At 37.4% G+C, this 21,394-nt stretch overlaps 1 protein-coding gene across 1 annotated transcript in view; it reads left to right on the top strand.

The window, feature by feature from the left end:
• Positions 1-21,394, top strand: part of SLC6A11 (solute carrier family 6 member 11) — a 79,559-nt gene that overhangs the window by 51,750 nt on the left and 6,415 nt on the right. The window contains exons 8-11 of the mRNA XM_042880360.1: positions 15,802-15,905; positions 19,548-19,672; positions 20,212-20,324; positions 21,112-21,249. Coding sequence (XP_042736294.1) covers positions 15,802-15,905; positions 19,548-19,672; positions 20,212-20,324; positions 21,112-21,249 — 480 coding nt within the window. The remainder of the gene's footprint in view (positions 1-15,801; positions 15,906-19,547; positions 19,673-20,211; positions 20,325-21,111; positions 21,250-21,394) is intronic.

Below are 21,394 nucleotides of genomic sequence, written 5' to 3'. Positions count from 1 at the left end.
AGCAAGCTGTTCTTCAGAAGGAAGAGAAGTATTGCAAGTGACTCTGAGGAACAAGTTACAGCATCAAAGACTTTTGTGGCTTGGAATGATGCGTGGATCACTCCATGCTTCTGGCTGGAGATCAGGAAAAATTGCACATCAGTCCTCTGAATGTTTCTGATAAGCGTTTAAAAATAAACTTAGGATATCAGCATATAATGTTTGTTTTCCAAATTAAATTCTCCACTGCAAATCCGTCACAGGGAAGTGATGACAAGCATCTGTCTGAAGGCCTGAAACTAATTTTCTGTATTACTTTATTTACTTCCTCTCCAATTTGAAAATCATCTAGGGAACTGATTTTTGTAACTGTTGAACCTCTTATGAAGCTAAAAGTTAGTGATAGGATTTGTAGCTCCTAGTGATCTGAAACTCTTTAAACTGTCAGGTGGCATCTCAGTAACTTCTTGTAGCTGAGAATAATTCCAGAAAATACAGAATGCCTTTTGTCATTGTTAGTTCTTGGTATCTGAGGCAGAGGAATAACATAGTCAACCAAAGCTTGCTAGAGATGTCAGAGGTTCTTGGCACATAAATCTCAGTATGTGTCAATTTTGGTTTGTTTGTTTTGACTGGTTCCAAACTGATTCCTGCTACTGCTCATCAGGAATTAGCTCTGAGATGCTCCCTCAGATGGTACACACCACGTCACCCTGTCAGCTGCAGTTGCAACTTCATCCACAGAATCACATTTGTCCCAGTCAACAGAACAAGTCAGAAGTTGGTCAGTTTGCCTCTCTGTACCAGACCAAATTTCTTGGGAGTCTTGTGCACGCAACCTTGGTAGCAGCAGTTGTCTACTGCAGGTGCTACATGACTTCCCATCTCCGTCTGGCCATTAGGACTGGAGACTTCTGATGTGCATACAAGAGTAAAGGAAGGGTGGACTTTGAAGCTTAGTCACTCAAACTATGGTACTGTAAAATACCTAAATTAATGACCATCACTTGCAGTATTGAATCATTGATGAAATTCAAATATTTAAATCATAATTTAATCATCAATTAAAGAGGCTAAAGGAGAAAAAAGATTTTCTGTAAATATGGACTCTTCAAGGCTTCAGTGCCATTTAAAACCCGTGGGTTACCAGTGACCTGCAGATACAAGGCTGAGAAAGCACTGGGAGCAGTGCTGGCCAGAAGGTATGTGCTTGGGGTGAGAGAGGTGTTGGGGCTCCCAGACTTCCTGCACTGACCCTGGAAAGAGAAAGCCGCCTTAGGAAAGCATTTCCAATGTGTTCTACTCGAGTCATTTTAACAGATGAGTAACCTTTTGGTACAGCTTAACTGACTGGAATAAAATTGATCCGTGTTTGCTGCAGTGCTTCCCTGAGCTTCAGATTTTGACAGTACTTAAAAAAGTACAGTGAGCTGCACTTGCACTGATTGAATACTTTCGTTACATATTTATATCCAAATATCTATTTATGTACATATAATACATACATAAGTAGCTGAAGTGGTAAAATATTTATGTTAGGCTGTCTTTCTAGTAATTTGAATCCTTTCAATTTTATTGTCATAAGTCACATTAAATAGAAAATGACAGTTCTCAAATGAAAAGAGGATTTAAGATGTTTTATGGATGTGGCTAATGTTGTAGATTAAGTGTATGGCATTTCTTAGTTTTCTGGGGCAGTTTTTGCTGAGTTGGGATGAGATTATCCACATCTGTAGCTTTGTTGAAGGCTGTGACTAAAACATGATTAAGTTGTTGTAAAATTATACTTTTTGTTATTTTGGATTGCTGACCTACATTATCAGTGACAGTTTTTAAAGGATTATACATAAGTTCTCTGGGATTGCCATTTTAAAAAGACTATTAACTACAAATTATATATTTATTATTTATTCTGCCTTGGCATTCAGATTTTATTATGTTTGTGGAGGGCAATGCTTGGGTTATTGTGTGGGCAACATGAAATCAGTGCTGTTTTCAGTTAAGCATTTATTTGTGTAACAGTAATGGGTAATAAATTGTCACTTGGCAACATTTAATTAGTTTATTTTTTTCTTAATTTGTTTATTACTGGGACTTTCTAGAGACATTCCTTTTTTTTTTCAGGTTGGTTTTTTTTTTTTTTTTTTCTTTTTCTTTTTTTTTGAGTGCTTTGCCTCTTTCCATTTAGTCTTTAAACAATATATTTTTTCCAAATACATAAACTATAGCAGACATATTCATTGGATATGAGCTGAAAGCAGGATCACAGTTTTGGTGGGTATTGTAGACAATTAATAGATTGTAGTTGCTTTCCAGATAACAGTATCAATTCATGATGCTCCTCAGACAATTGGTTTGCTCACTAAATAGCAGTGGTAAATCTACAGGGCAATATATAGGAAACAGACACTTTGCTTTCCTTGCTTTCCTTGCTTTCCTTGCTTTCCTTGCTTTCCTTTTCCTTTTCCTTTTCCTTTTCCTTTCCCTTTCCCTTTCCCTTTTCCCTTTTCCCTTTCCCTTTCCCTTTTCCCTTTCCCTTTTCCCTTTTCCCTTTTCCCTTTTCCCTTTTCCCTTTTCCCTTTTCCCTTTTCCCTTTTCCCTTTTCCCTTTCCTTGAGGGACGAGGCTTTAAACACGGTTAGACCTGAAATTAGAGCATAGCCCTCCTGTTTCTGCAGCCAAGGCACCATTGCCTGTTTGAGTGGCAGCCAGCCAGTAACTCAGGAGGTCCTACTGGAACCCTGCCTTGGATTTGGTAAAAGTCTGTCAAAACAGAGATGCAGAGCATTTAGCAAAACATAAAAGAGTGTACTATTTAACTGGATGAATAGTTAAGTGGTGGAACTCAATGCTAGTGAATGCGGAGGGCAGAAGTATAAATTCATTCAACTCATTATGAGTAGGTCAATTGTGAGCTGTTAAACATGAGTCCACTCACAGCCCGTGGTTCCAGCATGTTTCCATTGCAGAATTTCTATCCAGCTTTTCGGTGCTGGTGTGTCTGTCCTGAAGGTGCAGCCTCCTCTACCCCTGGTCCAAACACAGTGATGTCTGTAGCAGCTTATCAGAGTGTGCTTATGTGACTAGAAAATGATGCATCAGTGGCTGACTGCTACAGATTCATAATTAATTGGTATCTTTAGTACTTTCACAGCAATTGTTTATAATTTTCATAATCTCATGACGTATTGGTGGGGGAAATTGTGCCAGAAGTTTTATAGATGTAGAAACATAATGGCCCTTATTTGGATACCTGCGATATCAGGTGGGAGAGAGCAGAGAAAGGAATGTTAGTGGAATGGAGAGGAGATGCAATGCAATATTTTTTCTGCAGAACAGCAGGTGTTAAAGGAAGTATATGAAACAAACTTACAGAATTTTAATGAGAGCTTATGCTAAGCATGCTGGTCAGCAGCAGAGAAGGCAATGTATCATTTGCTTGAAAGCATATAAGATGATATGTAAAGATCTGTTTTTTAACTATCATCTTTGCTGGTCTAACGTCTTTGCTACCTGTGGAGAAACAGAACAGCAGAAGCACATGCTTCCTCTATTGTAAAAAAATGAGTAAAATTATTCCTTTCCCCTTATCAGCCATTTTCAATCTTTTCATCTTTTCTTCGACAAAAACTTTCTTTCTTAAATCAAATATCCTTAGTTTCCAAAGCTTTTGGTGAAAGAATTTTCCAAAATAGTTTTGAAAATCAAAATAATCTTACATCACCTTCATCCATGCAGTTGCTGACTACTACCAAACATTTTAAGAACGATAAACTGGACTGGAGTTCATCTTTTATGCAGTTTCTAAACTTTGCCGGTATCGTCTGTCACGTTTCCACCACCAAATATAGATGGAACGGATGTGGAAATAGATTAATTTTGCCCTGGTAATGCTGCAGAAATTTGATTGGTTTCTGAGTTTTTGAAATGCAGTTGCCAGTGGCACAATTCCAGCAGCTGGGCTGGAATCCAGTGGTGAAGTGCCCGTCCACGGCACTGTGCCAGTGCAGTTGAGAAGGGGAAATATGTTCTTTACCTCTGGGCAAGGCAACACTGCAGACTTGAGTTTAGTTTGCTTTTGGATTTTATGCTTTTGGCAGTGGCTACAGAAAGGCAATGCTGTGGTTTAGAAAGCCATGCTTTTATGACTGTTGCTCCCTGCTTTCCATGAAAAGTCAATAGAGACAGATCATTTTCTTACAATCACTCACTAACTGCAGGCTCTGAAAAAAGAAGTTGCATGAGTAAAAGCCATAGCCATAAAAAGATTACTGAGAGACTCATTGCCATCTTCCCCAGTGCCAGCTGGAAGAAGGTGGTCAGGTCATTTAATCTGAGAAAGTATGAATCAAGCAGTTAGTGCATTGATTCCCTCAAACAGGATCTAGGGCAGGTGCTGTAACTATTGAAGTGACAAAAACAAGCAAACAAGAGGAAATTATATAAAAAAGAAGAGCACATTTTCAAAGGGAGCAGTTTCCACTCTATAGAGTGATATAGTAAACATGAATAAGGTTTGGGAGACAAACTTTCGCTTCCCAATTTTTGATTGTGTTGCAGAGGGCTGTTTTTTGCTCAGATGGAAGCTATGTTATGATGAGCTTGATTTTTCCAACCCAACTTGATTTATCATTCTCCATAATTTGATGAGGATTTTTAAATTTTACTTTGCATTTTATGTCCTCAAGCCCATTTTCAAATGTTTCATTAGAATAATAGAATGTATATCAACTCTTTACATATTTCAAACTTTAGCTTGACAAATATTTCTGCCAGCAAGACACACAAAAAAGAAAAACAACAACAACAAAAAAACATTAAGTCAGTTGCTGAAGTTTTCAAAGGTAAGGAAGTACTTTTTTTCCAGGCATTTTTGCTCTATTTTAAGAAAGGTTCATAAGCAATTAAATATGATTGGATCAATTATTTTTAGTGGAATTTGAAATGTGTTCTATTTATTACTGGGCATGAATAATACATGGTATTAAGTTGATTCATTAATACATCTGAAACCTTTGGATCAGCATTCAACTGCAATAATTAAATAATAATACATACATAATATACAATATTTTACTCCCTGGTCAAATTTTGCTTCATTTAGGATTTATGTACCATTCTGTATCATCATTTAGTACTTAGATGGTGTCTATATTGAAGAAATGGATGGGAATTCCTTTGTGGAATACTTATTTTAATATGTGATGTAGGTTGTTTTTAGTAAAAATTCAAATAATTCCCATATTTCTGTAACACATTTACTCCTGCCTCAAACTTCACTCTTTAGAAACAGCGTTAAAAATGCAGTTTCTTATCTAAGTATTCTTAAGAAGATTTCTTAAACATAATTCTTGAGAATTAACTTTTTGAAAGATACCATTTTTTTTCTTAATTTTCAAGTTAAATTCTTGGAATAATGATTGATAAACAATAGATTTGCTCTTTTAAAAAATATTGGAAATCAGGACTGAATACTGTTTTTTTTAGTATCTGCAGTGTTCCTCCAGCTTCAAGGATGCTCAGTGAGAATCTTAAAAGAGTGTCAGGAACAAACAAAAAACCTATCAGAGAATGGTCTGCATTATTACTGCAATATTATAGTTGAGCAGTTCTGTAATAGAAAGTAGGTACTTTGAAATTACCAATTTGCTGAGAAAATATGCAATCCCACTGCATTTGCATAAAAGCAGCACCCACCACCTCACTGTTTTCACGTTCACTATTTGGTACGTCAGCAGGCATTGATGAATGTCAGTGTGTGCAAAGTTTTCCACGTGGAGGAATTCTGTTACATTCATTTACTTCATATGCACTTGCATGTCAGATGCCATTTTGTCAGACTGCTCTTCTGCTGCTATCAACACCTGCCTCTGACATCAGGGGGCAATGTAATAATATAGGATGCGTTACTTTTGGAGCTGCCCTCGTATACTGAAAAGCCTCTAACTGTTGACAGGCACTGTATATGTGGCAACAGCCAAATATTTCTTTCTGAGAGCGTTTGATGATGGTCAGTAAATAGGGACACTAATGAACACCCTCATATTTGAAATAAGTTATCTGCATTTCCTGCATTTATTTCTAAAAAGGTGACAATCCTGTAAATGTCATTTCTAGGAAATAAAATTAAGCATGTTTTGGTCCCTAAATGTGCTAAGAAAAAAAGACCTGTTGTCTTTATGACACTGAATATATACTCTGTATCAAAAAGGCAAAGAAAGCATTCATGCTTTTTCATATTGTACACAATGAAAACAAAACACTGAATTCCTTAACTGCTTAATGGCTGAAGCTTTATATCGTGCAAATGCATGAGAAGGAATAAATTCTGCTGATTTACTGTGCACTGTGAGAGGACTAAAGACAACTGAAACAAGGCATTGCTTTAGAAGTCAGTGACTTTATCTTTCCATAACACCAGATGGCTTTCAATAACTGAAAGCTGTCAATACAAACAGACTTCATCACAGAAGAATGATGGAGACTGTTCCTGCTGATATGAACCCTGTACATGTAGTATGCAGTTGCAGAAAATAGATCTTAGTGAAAGGAACAGATGATGTTCTAGTGTTGGGATTGAGTGAGATTTTTTTTGCCTCCTATCAATGTTTATTGAAAAAAAAAATCAGTTTGCCAGATTCCCAAATTTAAGCTACGAACCAACCAAAGGCATTTCTAATTTCACAAAGCTTCATTAAAATTAGACAGAAAAATGTTTCAGAACTGTTTCAGCTACTCATATAAGATTTTTTTTTCCTCCAGAAATCATGTTCTTCATAGAAATGTAAATGTTTTCATCCTGGTAAAATCTCCTGAATGTTTACCTGCAGTTTACGTGGTCAGTCACTTTATGCATCAAAACTGTAGTGGAAAGCTGGTATATATTTCAGGGGAAAATTCTGTATTATGAGATGACTCCATTGTTACTTGTGTTCTAGGCAGTAGTAAGTACTGGTTGTAAATGAAAATATGCAAGTCTCATCTTGAGGGCTGAGATGCCAATTAGAAAGGGAGGCAACATAAAGATCAGCAGTGGAAATAAACAAGCATCTCAGCATTAAGTGTATCTGAGCCTTGTACCTTCCAGAAATGAGTGAAGGAGGAGGAGATTGCTCTTTTAACAAACCGATTCACTGTATTGCAATTTCATAACAGAGTTAAAGGTGGGAGCTGTTCCTTAGTGAGGTATCTGTAGTGATGTTACATTTGGGATAAAGTTGTGCGGATGCATGGGGTACATGGGGTGTGCAGATAGTGGTTCTCAGCAATGGGCCAAGTCAAGAAGACAATTGATAAACAACAAGTAGCACGGTAATGTAAAACATTTGCAATCTGCTTAGCTGCCTAAGTTCTTGCTAGGTTGCAGTTCATGTATTTGAATCCTACCCTCACGATACGTTGACTCTGGGAAAAGGATTCAAAGCCTCTGGTCATTTTCTCATCTCCTGTTCTGTTGTGCTGAGTGAGGTAATTTTGAGGATGCTAAAATCAAAACCATAATCAGAATAGATTGCAGGCTCAGAAGACTGTAATGAGAGTAAGGGAATTGGACACTTGAAAACCCACAAAGCCCTGTACCTGAAATCTGTGCATCCATTTGTTCACTGCTCTTGCCACAAACACACATGCATACCTGCTATCTCAAATGAGTGTTCAAGTTGCTACTTACCACAGGTAGCACTAGGCAGAGAAGAGGAATTTTGAATAATATTAATTTCATTGTAATGAATGCACACCTTAACATATATGGGTATACTCATGATTATGAAAACAGAGTAGTAGTACAATAGTACTTTGTGGTTGCTTGCTTTGGAATCTTGCCAAAGCAATTAAGATATCTGCTAAAATTTGGGTTAATTAGTTCAGGAAAGTAAACTAGTCCAGTAACAAACATTTTTTCAGTCATGAAAGGCAGTCAAAGTGAGTGAAAGAGTTCTTCCTTCAAGTCCCAGAGGAGCCTTGCTATGCCTTGCTCCAGCACCTGACTTTCAACATTGGCTGTCAACACAGAAACATACTACTAACGCAGCTCTGCATTGAGGAAGGTCCTGTTCCATTTTAACAGGGTGGTACTTGGCTAACAATCATGTTGGGCAAATTAGCATTTAAATGTGTAAAGTAATCTGAGCTATAGTGTTGGCCTCCAAAAACAGCAGTGAATAAACAAAACTTCATGTATTTAGGTCCTCTTCCCCTTCAGCTCACCGTTCTCATAACGAATTTGCTGTATTCATCCCCTTCGTAAGTAACATTAGCAGAAAGTAGGAGAGAGACTGCCTAGCAACCCACAGAGATCCCAAAGAGAGGTGGAAAGGAAGTGTTTTTCATGTAATTATTCACTTTTACAAAAGCTGTTGTCAGGTAGACACTAGAAACATAGCTGTTTTATTCTTCTCCTAACCTACTTTTAATCTTTTGAGAATCACTACTGTTAAAGAGAAGGAAAAAAGAGCTTAATTCAGCCATTTTCTGCCTGGCCGTTCAAGTTGTGTTTTCTTGCTCTAATGAAGGCTGTGCTTTCAGAAGCAGTGTTGTTTAAAAATGCCTGGATAGTAAACTTTAGAAACAAAGTCCAACATCCAACCTTTTTTTTTCCTGCTTCTCCAGAGTACGCAGTTCATATTTTGTTTTGGTTTAGTTTCCCATTTAATAATATTTCACATATAACTGAATGAAGCAGAGATTTTTTTTTATTTTTATTTTTTTCCATCCTACTTCTTTTTTTTTTCCCCAAAAAGTCATCTGGGGATAAAGGCCAGGGGCTAAACACCTCATTTATTTTAGGTAACACAGTCAGTGCCAGTGTGCTTGGATCCAGCAGTTTCTTTAATTTTCTGAACATGACAACCTTAGCTTTTTCCTCAGACACCATTTGAGTTGACTGAAGCTGCATAGAGATAACTGATACCACCTGGGTATGCCTGGAGGAGTTGTTCCACTTCTAAAACATTGTGTTGAATCTCTTTTCTATTGCTTACTGCCTAAGTATTTCAAGTAGTCTGGAGATCGGCACCTTTTCAGTGAATAGTCTTTGATTTACAACTTCATTTTTCTGTCACGTTTCTACTTTAGGTTCAGTGAATTTCAATTTAATAAACTTACATATTGAAAATTTTCTTTTAAAGGAGTAGATGTAATGGAAAATAAGTATATTGAAAGTATGCTGAAATACGGTTGGAAGTGTATTGAGTGTTTCTCATTTGCTGAGGCAATAGCATCCAAATTTTTAAATTGATCCTATAGGAAAGATTGTTTTAGTAACGAGAAATAAGAAGATATGTATAGAGAGATAAATGTAGCATTTAGCAGAAGAATGTATTAAATAGCACTTTATGAAGCCATCTGGGAGTGATTCTTATAGTTGCATGCCAGCCTACACTGAACTGAACAGACACACTTCAGTCAGTAGCATGCTGGTTAGATTCTCAGTATGAGAGAACAAAAAAGTTCATCTAAGTGATGTTTTTGTCATTTTCAAAGGACAGGGGATCTAAGGCTGGAAAAAATAGTCTTGTAAATGTAAATGGTTTTATGCCTCAGAAACTTCAGGCTATGTGATACTGTTACGTGGAAGTAGATTCCACATGTTCTTTATTTTCCCAACATAAAAATACTATTTTGAGTACCGGATTCCAGTTTCATATACAATTACAGCTCTTTCTGTAACTGCTAGTTTAAAATGAAGCTTTTTTTTTTTATCAGGAGGGGAAAGAAAGGTTCCAGTCTGATCTTGAAACACGGTCAGAATATTTCAGTAGCATCTCCCTGTCCATCTGATTGACCTCTGAATTCCAGGTATAGGCTTATAGCATGAGTGTGTTTTTATGTTGGATTACAGCAGCAAGATAAGCTTGGCTTTCAGTTTCAGCTCCTGCTCAGTCAGGCATGTTAGTAACTGAGAGCAGCCCTTATGAGATGAATTGATAGAAATGAAAAATTCAGACTGCAATGAAAGGATAAGTTGAAGCAGGGACTTTGCACAAAGTCATAAGAAACTGCAGTTTTCTCATTATATTTGGTGCAGCGTATATTTTAAGATCTCCTACAGTGTTCGGTCTGCATTTTTGGCAGTCTGAAATTAGGCTTATCCCTACCTCCTGTAGAAGTACTTGGTCCTGTAGTTGTCATCACCAAAGGCAGTTCCTTAATCACTGTAATTCAGGAGGTGGATTAAGAGGAAACGAAAGAAACCTGTCAGGTCCACAGCTGGCAGGTTCTGTTAAAAGAGCATGATTCTGCAAAAAATTCTGTCAGTACTCACCATTGGACAGGTAATTAATTCCATCATATCTGACGCCCCCTTTAAATGTAGGTGCTACTTGAAGATTAATGTCTACCACTGATAGTTTCTTACAGCCCTGCCATCCTTACACATACACTACATCAAATACTCAGATGGCCTCACTGACTCTGATAGCTCAGATGTAAGTCACTGCTCACAGGCTCACACACCACGTGCCTCAGAAGCCAACCTGAAAGTGCTAAGCTTTGAGGCCTGGTACAGGTAGAATATTCAGTAGCCGACATGAATGTTGGACATTTTTCACATATTCTCCATATACTGTATGAAACACTGGCACATGACCATTAAACCTTTCAAGGTGTGTGACTTAAATTCTGGCAATACTTTTAGTTGAGACTGTTTTGTAATGAGTTGTTTTACTCGGGCCTTGTTACTGCTTTTAACTCACACTTCTATTTATCATTTCCTGACAGCACAGGGTTTATTTGTAAAATCTTTATTTGTAAAATCTTTATTTGAAACCAAAGGAAAGCTGCTCTTTAAAATACAAATGCTGCTGAGATTCATCAAAATTAATGAATAATTTAAATTAAAAGAGAACTATGAAGTGATTGCTCATTCTCTGACAACAAAATGGGAAGTAAATGACTATTGACATTTGGAATATCATGTTTTAGAGAATGAGTGCAGCATTTAACTCTCCTATGAGATCTCATATGCTCTCAGATGGAGTGCTTCATTATGGAATTGTCATTCCCACTCTGTAGTTAAGAATGCTTTGAGTTTTGCAGCTGAAGTGAGCGTTCAGTCTCACTGTTAAGTGAAAAAAAAAAATCTTCATGAAATGAATTCCCTTGATTTTGTTAAAAATAAGTAAGCAACTTAAGAGTGTGTACAGATATTAGCAGCCATTATGTGTTTTTCATTTCTAATAGAGCTGTTAACTGTTCATTACAGAAGTCATGGAAAGAAAGATGAGCAGTGTGCATGTTCTGTTTAATGCAAGAGTACTCATCGTGCGTGGTCGTTGCTCCAGTTACATGTGGATAAGTGAATTGTACATCAACGTTGTAGTTCTTTTAGATCAGCCATTACTTCAAAACTATCCAAAGTGCCTCCTGACAGTGGAAGTATTATGGTGATTTTATACCACTGAGAAATCTGTGAAATTTAGCTTAATTTCTGACTATCACATTGTAACTAACCTCTCCACTCTGCTCAGAATATCCTCAGTGTACCTAGTTAGGTGTCTTACATTCTTCTGTAGACTAACACGCAAATGAAGAGCTATACACAGCAAGACAGAATAGTGAAATTTCTCGGATATCTTCCTAGCTGTGATACAAAATTAAGTTTTTCAGGTGACCATATACTATTTTTAAAATTATGTACCTCTTAGGAGGATCAGACTGAAAATAATTACTTGATTTTCCCATTTTTCCTAGATATTTGCACCTTTTAAAATACATTCAGTTGATTGTTGTGATGGTTTGTGGAAGTGATGGTTAAGGTCAGCTTATCCTGGGACCATGTTTCCTGAAGTCATGGGAGGATTCCACAGTAGCTTTGTGGTACAGTTTTGTTTTGCTTTGAGAGCAGGAAATTTGATAAACAGTGTTTTCCTGATGATTTGATACATGGAAATGACAAGGAATTGGGTTGCAAGGGCTCCCTCCTAAGAGCAGGTGTGTGGCTGCTGCACACGTGAATTTTGATCTCTGAGGTTTCCTTCTTCCAATACAGGAAACGTGGCAGAACATTTGTGAAAGTGTTGTGATTTGTGGACATGACATCACATGAAAACTTTATAGCAGCAACATGAAACAAAGCTAATCCTCTGGATCAATATTCCATATTGTTTTCACTACACTACACATCCTGTTTTTTCCTTCTTCATTCATTATATGTGCTACAGTTCTCCTTGAGCAGAGTCTGGAGTAGTACTGTTATCATATAAGCAAAGATTGAATCCTAGCCCTATGCACAGAAAGACCGAATTAAGGTTACATGGTCATGTGCATTCATGGATATTGCTGGCTTTTGTGGGGTGGACTTTGCAAAACGTAATTCTCCATATTAGTAAACAAATCAACATTTTTATTCCGTTTTGTGGATTTGTGTTGTACCTGTGTAATTTGGTAATCAGCAGGACAGCTGAGATTGCTGTAGAATAAAGCACGAGCAAGCCTCAAAACAGAGAATGGGGCACAAACAGCTCTGCTCTTCTCCTTCCCACTTAGAAAATAGAACATGAACAGAATTTGCATCTTCTCATTTCCACCTAGACAAAGCAGGTCGTGGCATAGAGCTGAAGCTTCCTTACTGTCTTTTCTCCCTTTGGGACAAAAGCTTCATCACATAGGCTCATTGATCCTAGCAGCAAGCAGCAAGAATTATTTCTGCACAGGAATCAGAAGAAGAGCAGCGCTGTGTTTGCATTCTTCTGGTTTGCCCATACTGCTGCTAAGCTGGTGCTGGGCCTGGCATGTCAGGACAGCAGCTGTAGCCCAAAGGCAAACTGTGAGCACAGGGATTGAAGGTCGACCCTTTGGCATTTGTTTTTTTTTTTTTAATTTTAAGTTATAATAAATAACGTTTCTTGTACTTTAATATTGTTTTTGCCTGGAAACTTTAAGAATATGAGGTGAGGAAAAATAAGAAGAAACAGTTACTTCTTTTAAAATAAGACTTAGTGGAAGACTGAAATATTTTCAGACCCCAAATGTATGAATGCATGTTATTGAATTGATTTAAATATCACTAACTAAAGGACTTTCAAGGTAAATAGTTTATAAAGCATGAACAGGATGTTCCCTAGTACAGGTTCTTTCCTCTGGAATTTGCTCATGCCAGAAACGCATTGAGCCCAGTCACATCTCAGAAAAAGCATGCTCCTTTTGTCCCAGCCTTTCACCAGCTGCCGGCTCCAAAATCTTTGCTTTGCAGTTCACTGGCAATGTTTTCTTTTGTCTCTGTCCTTCAGAAATTCATTGTTCTGCATACATTCATTCCATATACTTGGAAAACGTTACAACTTTTAGTCTAAGCCAGACATTACAAAATTACCCAGCCAATGCACTACAGCGATTCAGCACTCTCAGAAATAATTAATAATGCTTTTGTTGCCGTAACCCAGCTGGATGGTGCCTGGGTTTGAGCAGTATCTACAAGGGGCCATCTGTACCCAGTTTTCATGAGAATGAGTTTCCTTGAGGTACAGTTTATGAATGACTAAGTCTGGGTGCAACTAAGATGAACAAATAATTTGTGTGCCAACAAAATCTACAACTGCTAATGAACATTGCCTTTTAACGCCAAATTTGTCAAATGGTCACCAGTTTTTGGGGCAAGAAAATAAAGAAGTGACATGTAATATCAGCTGCTTACTTTTAAAATGTCAACATCTTTAGGCTTGTGACAAAATAGGAGAGTTGACCATCTCATATTTTTCCAGCTACCAAAATCCTACCTGTAATTCCTGATTTCATTTCCCAGTTTGCTGCTTCCTTGATCAATTGTAGATGTTTCTGACATTTCAGAAACCTGAAATTGAAATATTAGGTAATCACAAATCAAATCTCATTGGTTCTCTGACTCTATAAGCAAAGCTACACTGATTCTATTATTCTTTGCAGCAAGTGAAATTTCTTCCTCATGCCTTTTTAAGCATTAGCCACAATTTCTGGTGGAATTTCTACTTTGAAATCTCAGACTGCAACAAATACAAAGGGCTCTTCAATCAGATGCAACTTCTATAAATATGTGAACACTTGATTACGGAACATTTAAAGTTTTTTCCTCTGTTTTTATATTGATTCACAGTCAGGTGTCACTGTCTTTCGAGGAGACTCGTTTTCATTAGAGGAAAAGATACCACTTAAGGCCAGATTTTTATCTCTTATTTTCAAACTAACTTCAGGACCTCTAGAAGGATGTGCTCTCTGCTCCTGTTCTCAAGCAGCTCTGGAGTTTCTCACTTCAGAGTACAATTCCTCTTTGACCCCATTTCCACTAGGACTTGCTGTCCCAGGAATAATCAGACTTTGGGAGCTGGCGTATGCCAACAGGAAAGGCTAATGCTCATCTAAGTGCTGTACAATGCCCTGCAACAATGCATTGTGCAAAGACTGAAACGGAAGGAAACAGCAGATTCTGCATCTGCTGATCCAGTTTCCTAGCTTTTGTTTATGCTTAAGAGGACCGTGCATTTTCAGTTGACCTATGCTACTTGCAGCTTTTTGGGAGCTTCCAATCTTGTTAAAGAGCCTGTCTGTCAAAAGGCTTTCTCTGTGCAGTTTTTCCCTTACCAAGTGGTGAAACTTTGAGATGTAATCAGCTGTATCTTATTCAGTATGACAGCAATGAAACCATTTAAGCCATTGATGCAAATCAAATCTGATCTTAATGTTATTCCTAAACAGAAACACCCTCAGCAACTCCAGAAACCAAGGACTCATTTGATCAGATGCAAAACAAGTACATCCCCTTTGTATATTTATGAGGATTTGTTTACTATTATTAGTACAGTCATGAAGTCAGTACCTGAGTAGAATTTCATCTCCTTCCTGTCGCAAACTCGAAGCAGTTAATGGCTACGTAGCTACTGCCTCTGGTTATCAGCCAGGCACTGTTTTGTTACTTCTCTGAAAAGTGCTTTGCTTGCTCTGCCCTAAAAAAAAAAAAAAAGAAAGAAAGTCTTAAAAGAGCTCATTTATCTCAGAGGTCAGAAGTAAGAACTTATTGGATTGGAAGTAGTAGTGCAGCTATGCAGGTGTGGATTCTTCACACCACTCTCATGGCCAAACCAGAAGTTAAAAGCATATAATCATCTCCAGTAATATTCCACCCAAAATTAAGTGGAACGATTAATGAAATAATCTGTTTAATTTTTAAAACTTAAAAAAAAAAAAAAGTTAATTTTCCGTGGTTGCTGTGAGGACAATAATTGTACTGTGTCAGTTCGTGCTCTTTTCTCTTTTTCTGGTTTACAGTGCAGTTTTTGGTCAGTTTAGGATATAAATGTTGTCACTGATGCAATGAATTTATTTATTTCATTAGCTCTGCAGGACTTCTATTCTTCAACTGTACAGAGACCTATCACCTTTCCCTAAATAAGCTGTCTTCTCTTTCCTCCGTTCATCTATTTGTGTATATATATAAATCTCATATTTTGTCTTTATTTTCTTCATGCTAAATTATGAAATTTTAATTTAAAAATATCAGTGGAGAATGAGATAAACATAGCTGATTTATTTAGCTTAAAATTATATCTTACAGTGTTAATAAAACCATTAAAGATTTTTACTCACTGGGTTTTTTTTTTTTCTAGAAATTCTGTGTCTCTTTCTACTTAAGGTTAGTTTGAATGTGTAAAGACCAGGTGGGCTATTTCATGTTTATACCTTTAGGAGGGAGTGGGGAGGTTAATTCACAACATGTATCATTTTTCAGCTTGCAACTTAGAAAAGTTTTGCCAGATGCAATTTCTCTGCATGGTTTGCTCTGCAAATTTGCAGTCAGTGTAGATGTAACTATGACTCCTTCCTGACCTCTTCTAACCACTCTACTTTTTGTCTTTAGGTTTGGGTGGATGCTGGTACACAGATATTTTTCTCTTATGCGATATGCCTTGGGTGCCTGACAGCCCTGGGAAGTTACAACAACTATAATAATAACTGCTACAGGTAATAATACATTCTACGCTTTACATTTATTTCCAGTGACGGAAGTTTCCACAGTGCTTCACTCTGAAGTATTTCCCTTTTCTTTCAGCAACTCACATGAGTGATTGGATTCATTTTTTGCAGAACCAGAGACGTGTAACTTGTTTTTTCAGAACTCTTTTCCAGTTTTTTGTTTTTTTTCATTCCCTTTGATTACCTCTGACTCCTCTACAACACAAGTCACTCAGTACACACATGCTCAACTGTACAATACACAAAATTTCATAGATGCCTGTGTGCCATATTTGATTGTATAATGTTTATCTGCTCTAAAAAAAATTCCGTGAAGAACAGCTATTAAAACAGTTTGGTCTATTCTGCATGTCAATGTTATCATAGTTTACTGACGCCAAAGTAGAACGCATGCGTAGCATGTTATTGCAAGTCTGTATAGATATCAGCAAGGAAATTGATAATGACTTTCAGTAGGTTTTAATCTTGTCATAGAATCACCAAGGTTGGAAAAGACCTCTAAGATCATCCAGACCATCCACATTTTACCAATATTTCCCATTAAACCACATCCCTCAGTACAACATTCTAAATGCTTCTTGAGCACCTCCAGGGACTATAACTCTACCACTTCCCTGAGTAATCTGTTCTAGCACCTGGCCACTCTCTTGGAGAAGTATTTCCTAACGTCCAACCTGAATCTTCCCTGCCTCAACTTGACTAACTACATGGGAGAAGAGGCTGACACCCACCTTACCACAACCTCCCTTCAGGTACTGGAAGGCTGCTATAAAGTCCCCCCCAGAACCTTCTTTTCTCCAGGCTGAAGAGCACCAGCTCTCTCATCCTGTCCTCATAAGAGAGGTGTTTCAACTTTCTGATTATCTTTCTGACGATCTCTTCTGCACCTGCTCCAACAGCTCCATTCTTTCTTGTGTTGGGGACCCAGAATTGGACATAGTACTCTTGGTGGGGTCTCACAAGAGCAGAGCAGAGGGGCAGAATCACCTCCCTCGACCTGCTGGTCATGTTTCTCTTGATGCAACTCAGATACAGTCGGCCTTCTGGGCTGCAAGAGCACATTGCCTGCTCATGTTGAGTCTGTTATCAACTGACACCCCCAAATCCTGCTCCTCAGGGCTGCTCTCAAGCTATTTTCCACTGAATCTGTATTTGTACTTGGGAGTGCCCCTGCCCAGGTGCAGGACCTTGCACATCTCCAGACAGAGAACTAAAATTACATTTTTTAATAAATGAAATAAATTGTAAAACAGTTCTAAATCAAAAGAAAAAAAGAAAACTGTGGGAGAACAAATCCCATTGTGAAAATATTTAAATTCTAAATTATAGCTTTACTTGAAGAATTTAGAAGCCGGTTTCAGAAAACGTTTTCCTAACAGCAATTTGTGCTTCTGTCAGAGAAACACAGAATAGTAGGATCCAGCAGAGAAAGAGAGATCTGGAAACCACAGCCACACAAATGTATCCACCAGCTGAATGTAAACTCTCCAAAAGCAATTAAGGGTACTCTGCCATCTAAAACACTCAAGTAGCTTGTCAGCAAAAGTTATTGTTTTGCATGGCTATGAGTGCCAAACTGCCAGACATCTTGCTGCATTAAATAGTGTAAGTCCCAAACACTTCAAACAATGTTGATGGACATTACTTTCAGAACAGCGATAGAGATGCCTCAAAAGAGAGGAGAGCAACAAATGCTCCTACAGAGCAGTGGGCAATAAGGGCTTTCTCTTTTTTTTTTTTTTTTTTACCAGCATAAGAGATGCTTTAACTGAGAGTGCTCATTCTCTCAGTTATTTAATTTCTTTTGAGTTGCATCCTATTTAGGAACTACCTTTTTACTGCCTCAAGGACTGCAGTAATGTTTTTTGTGATTGTTTTATAACTTATTGCAAAAATCAGGATTTTTGATTTGTGACCAGAAAGCTTATGTAATTTTATTTCCTCTGACAGCATAGGTTGGCACCCATGTGAAGAAGATTGGCAGCCGCTCATTTTTAAAGCTCCTGAGAATGGTGCTGCAGCAGAACAGTTTTTAATAAATTCAAGCTTTGCAATTCAGTTAACAAAATATTTTCACAAAATTCCTCAATAGGACAGATTTGGTGGCGTCACAAAATCAGATTCTTCAGAAAACTGAGGAAATGGGTAGGGCAGAAGTTAACTGCAGAAAGAGCTGAGAGAAACTAGGCTGTTAACAGATTAAGACATACAGAGACAGAAAAAAAATGCTGCCTGTTCTCAAAAAAGAAGGCAGAATTAAACTTACATCCTAACTACCACTTAAAAAATTAAAATCAGGCCATGGTTTTGCCTCTTGTAGTATGTACAGTTTCTTGTCTGATTGTAACATACTGCTGCTATTCTGCACCCTGTTCTATTGGAGAACAAGGGTACATTGCAGTGGAAAATGATGATGTTACATATTTTAGTGGGAAAAGGAGTTTTCTTACTAGCAACTTGATCCACATCACTAATATTGTAAATTAATTGCAACCAAGTTAATGCACATTTTTGAGCTGGAAATGAACTTCTATTGTCTTTATTAATCTGTCATTTTAATGCTTTAAGACAGTGAGACAATTACCTGAGGCCAGATCCTCTGTGGATTTACAACAGTTCATATCAACAGTGATTATTCTGAACAGACAAAAACAGAGGCAGTAAAATCAGCTGGCAGTGCTTTCCACATAGTTTAAATATATATATATATATATATATGTACAGAAGTTTCCTGTAGTTTTTAGTAAGCTAAGAAATCCCTAAGGAAAGGATTATCTTCAGACTCTGTAGACAGAAGAGAAAAATGTTCTTGTTCCTGCTTCATGTGCTCTGTATTTATAGAACTGATCCAGCTCCCTGCTGGACACAGAGCAGTTCCCCACCGTCGTACTGGGGACTGCACCTCAGCGACATAATTTTTGCATATAAGCCCTTTTACAATTCAGGAGTTGGCTTCCTTGCTGCTTGCTGTGGTACAGATGAAAAGTCAGCAATTTCACCTGCTGTTAACAAACTGACAAAATTTGAAAGAAAAAGAAAGTGTTCTTGATCAAGCTTCCATTCTAAGATTAAAAGAGTAATGTGAATTTGCCTTTAGAGAATCTGTATAGACAAGGAAGTGACTGCAGGGGTGCAGAAAGCTCTACAGACTCTTCTCTCTCATCAGAGAAGCTCCTTAAGGAAGGTAGAATGAATTTCCAGCAATATCCAGGCTGTCAGGCAAGGTGAAGATAGAGGGTGGAGTCCCTGAATTATTCAGGTGATTGTCAAAGCATTCATTTGGAAGAATGTAAAGTTTTCATAAAAATTTGACTGTTTCCCATCATTTGAAATCCGTTAGGACTTCAGTCTGACTCTGATGCCTTTCTACCAAGGATACTTATTAAAAATTGATGGAAAATTAGATAAACTTTCTTTTCTTTCCACTGGTTGTTGGGCCTGAGCACTTGCTTTCAAAAATTCAGTGGCTTGTTAATCAGTGAATCCAGATTCCCTCTCACTTTTCCTTCCCAGAACAGAAAACGAACAGAAACAAAAAATCAAAACAGAAACAGATGTTAATCTTATGGCTCATTCTATGAATGAAACCCAGGCTCTGGCAACTGCAGTATTTCTTATTTATATTTTCAGAGACTGCATCATGCTCTGCTGCTTGAACAGTGGCACAAGCTTTGTTGCTGGTTTTGCTATCTTTTCAGTGCTTGGATTTATGGCTTATGAACAAGGTGTTCCCATTGCAGAAGTTGCAGAATCAGGTAAGTTCCAAAAGCAGTCTTTTGATTACAGAAAAAAGACCCAGAGTTGTCAGAATAGCTAGTCTGTGTCACATCCTTTGGATAAGTTAACTGTTTTGCAGATATTTTGAAAAGAAATCAAATTAAAGACCTGTTACCTCTTAGAATATGTTAGAATAATTCCATGTGAAGAGTTCTTACTTATTTGAGAAAACAGCTTTACAGCTTTTTGGAAAAAAATTTGGAAGTCATCTCAACTCCTTCTTAAGATGTACTATCCAACCACATATTTTTGATGTCTAGACTGCTTACACCATCTCCTAATGTCAGTACTTTTTCTCTCGAGCACATACATTGAGACACTCAGATTGATTAAGTATAAAATTTCTTACTTTAAGTCCAGATTGACAATAAGGCCCATGTTTACAAGAAATTAGCTATCCAACTTACATTACCATCACTTGGACTTAGAAACATAATGAAAGTTAATAGTTCTTTATTGTCGTTACATGAAGTATATAACTGTGTGAAACTGTTTACTTTGTTTTCTTTTGTTTCAGGACCAGGACTAGCATTCATTGCTTACCCTAAAGCTGTTACCATGATGCCTCTTTCTCCTCTGTGGGCAACTCTGTTCTTCATGATGCTCATCTTCCTTGGACTAGATAGTCAGGTATGAAATAAACACACTTCAAATACTTTGAAGTTCCTTGTATGTGTGTGTCATCATCCTTGATTTAAACAGCATTTATCTTCATGGAAGAATGAACTCTTGACTTAATTCCTTGACTAAAACCATTGATTCAAGTTTATTATTTTGAATCTCATTTAAGTGACAGTGGAGATTCTGTTATTATTTACCATTGTTTCAGCCTCAGTACAGCTTTATGTAGTCTATATTTGGGCATTCACTTTGGTGGCGCTTTTGGAAACCTTGCTCCAGAGCTGTGAGCCAGGCACTCGGGTCTCTGGTTTTCTGGTGATGTTTAAAGGTAGCAGGAATGCTTTTTCCCTCCCTCATTAGATATCTTGGGCACTTAATAGCTTTATAGAATGTCTTTCTTCTGTAAAATGGAAAGAGCTTCACCTTGGAGAAACAGTTTCCTTAGAATGAAATTCTGCTGCAGTCCTACAAAAGTCGCACATCATTCAAGCAATGTTTGAAAGATTTAAGTTTTATGTAATCCAACTGCTACAGGGCAAATAAATTCTGAGATAATATTAGCAGCTTCAAATATTTGAATTTGGTGGTAGACTGGAAATCCATAGCTGTAGGCTTTTTAATTCTGAAATGATGTTCCTCTCAGTTTGAGCTTCTGTTTATAGTATCCTCAGGGATCATTCAGTCTTTCTCAATGATGAAAGCATAGAAGGATATTTGAAGTGTTTTGTAGCAAATCCAAATCCCAGGAGTAGATGAGATACATATTTTATTTGTACTTTCTTATCATTTGTTCTAGTTCGTGTGTGTTGAAAGCCTTGTGACAGCTGTTGTAGATATGTATCCAAAGATTTTCCGAAGGGGCTACAGAAGAGAATTGTTGATTCTTGGCCTTTCCATTGTGTCATATTTCATTGGTCTAATAATGTTAACTGAGGTAAGAGGTTCTTTATTCAACACCTACAGACTAAAGGAAATGTGTGTCTTATAAAAGTGACAGATAAAGCACGTGAATGTTTGCCATAGACAGAGTGCACTGTCAGAAATATGACTACAAAATCCTTGAGAGACTGTTATCAATT

Source organism: Lagopus leucura, unplaced genomic scaffold (assembly GCF_019238085.1).
Source record: "Lagopus leucura isolate 7727_CA_CO unplaced genomic scaffold, USGS_WTPT01 Super-Scaffold_100026, whole genome shotgun sequence".
NCBI classification, from domain to species: Eukaryota; Metazoa; Chordata; class Aves; order Galliformes; family Phasianidae; genus Lagopus; species Lagopus leucura.
The sequence above is the reverse complement of the archived record's forward strand: the minus strand, read 5'-3'. Positions and strand labels throughout refer to the sequence as shown.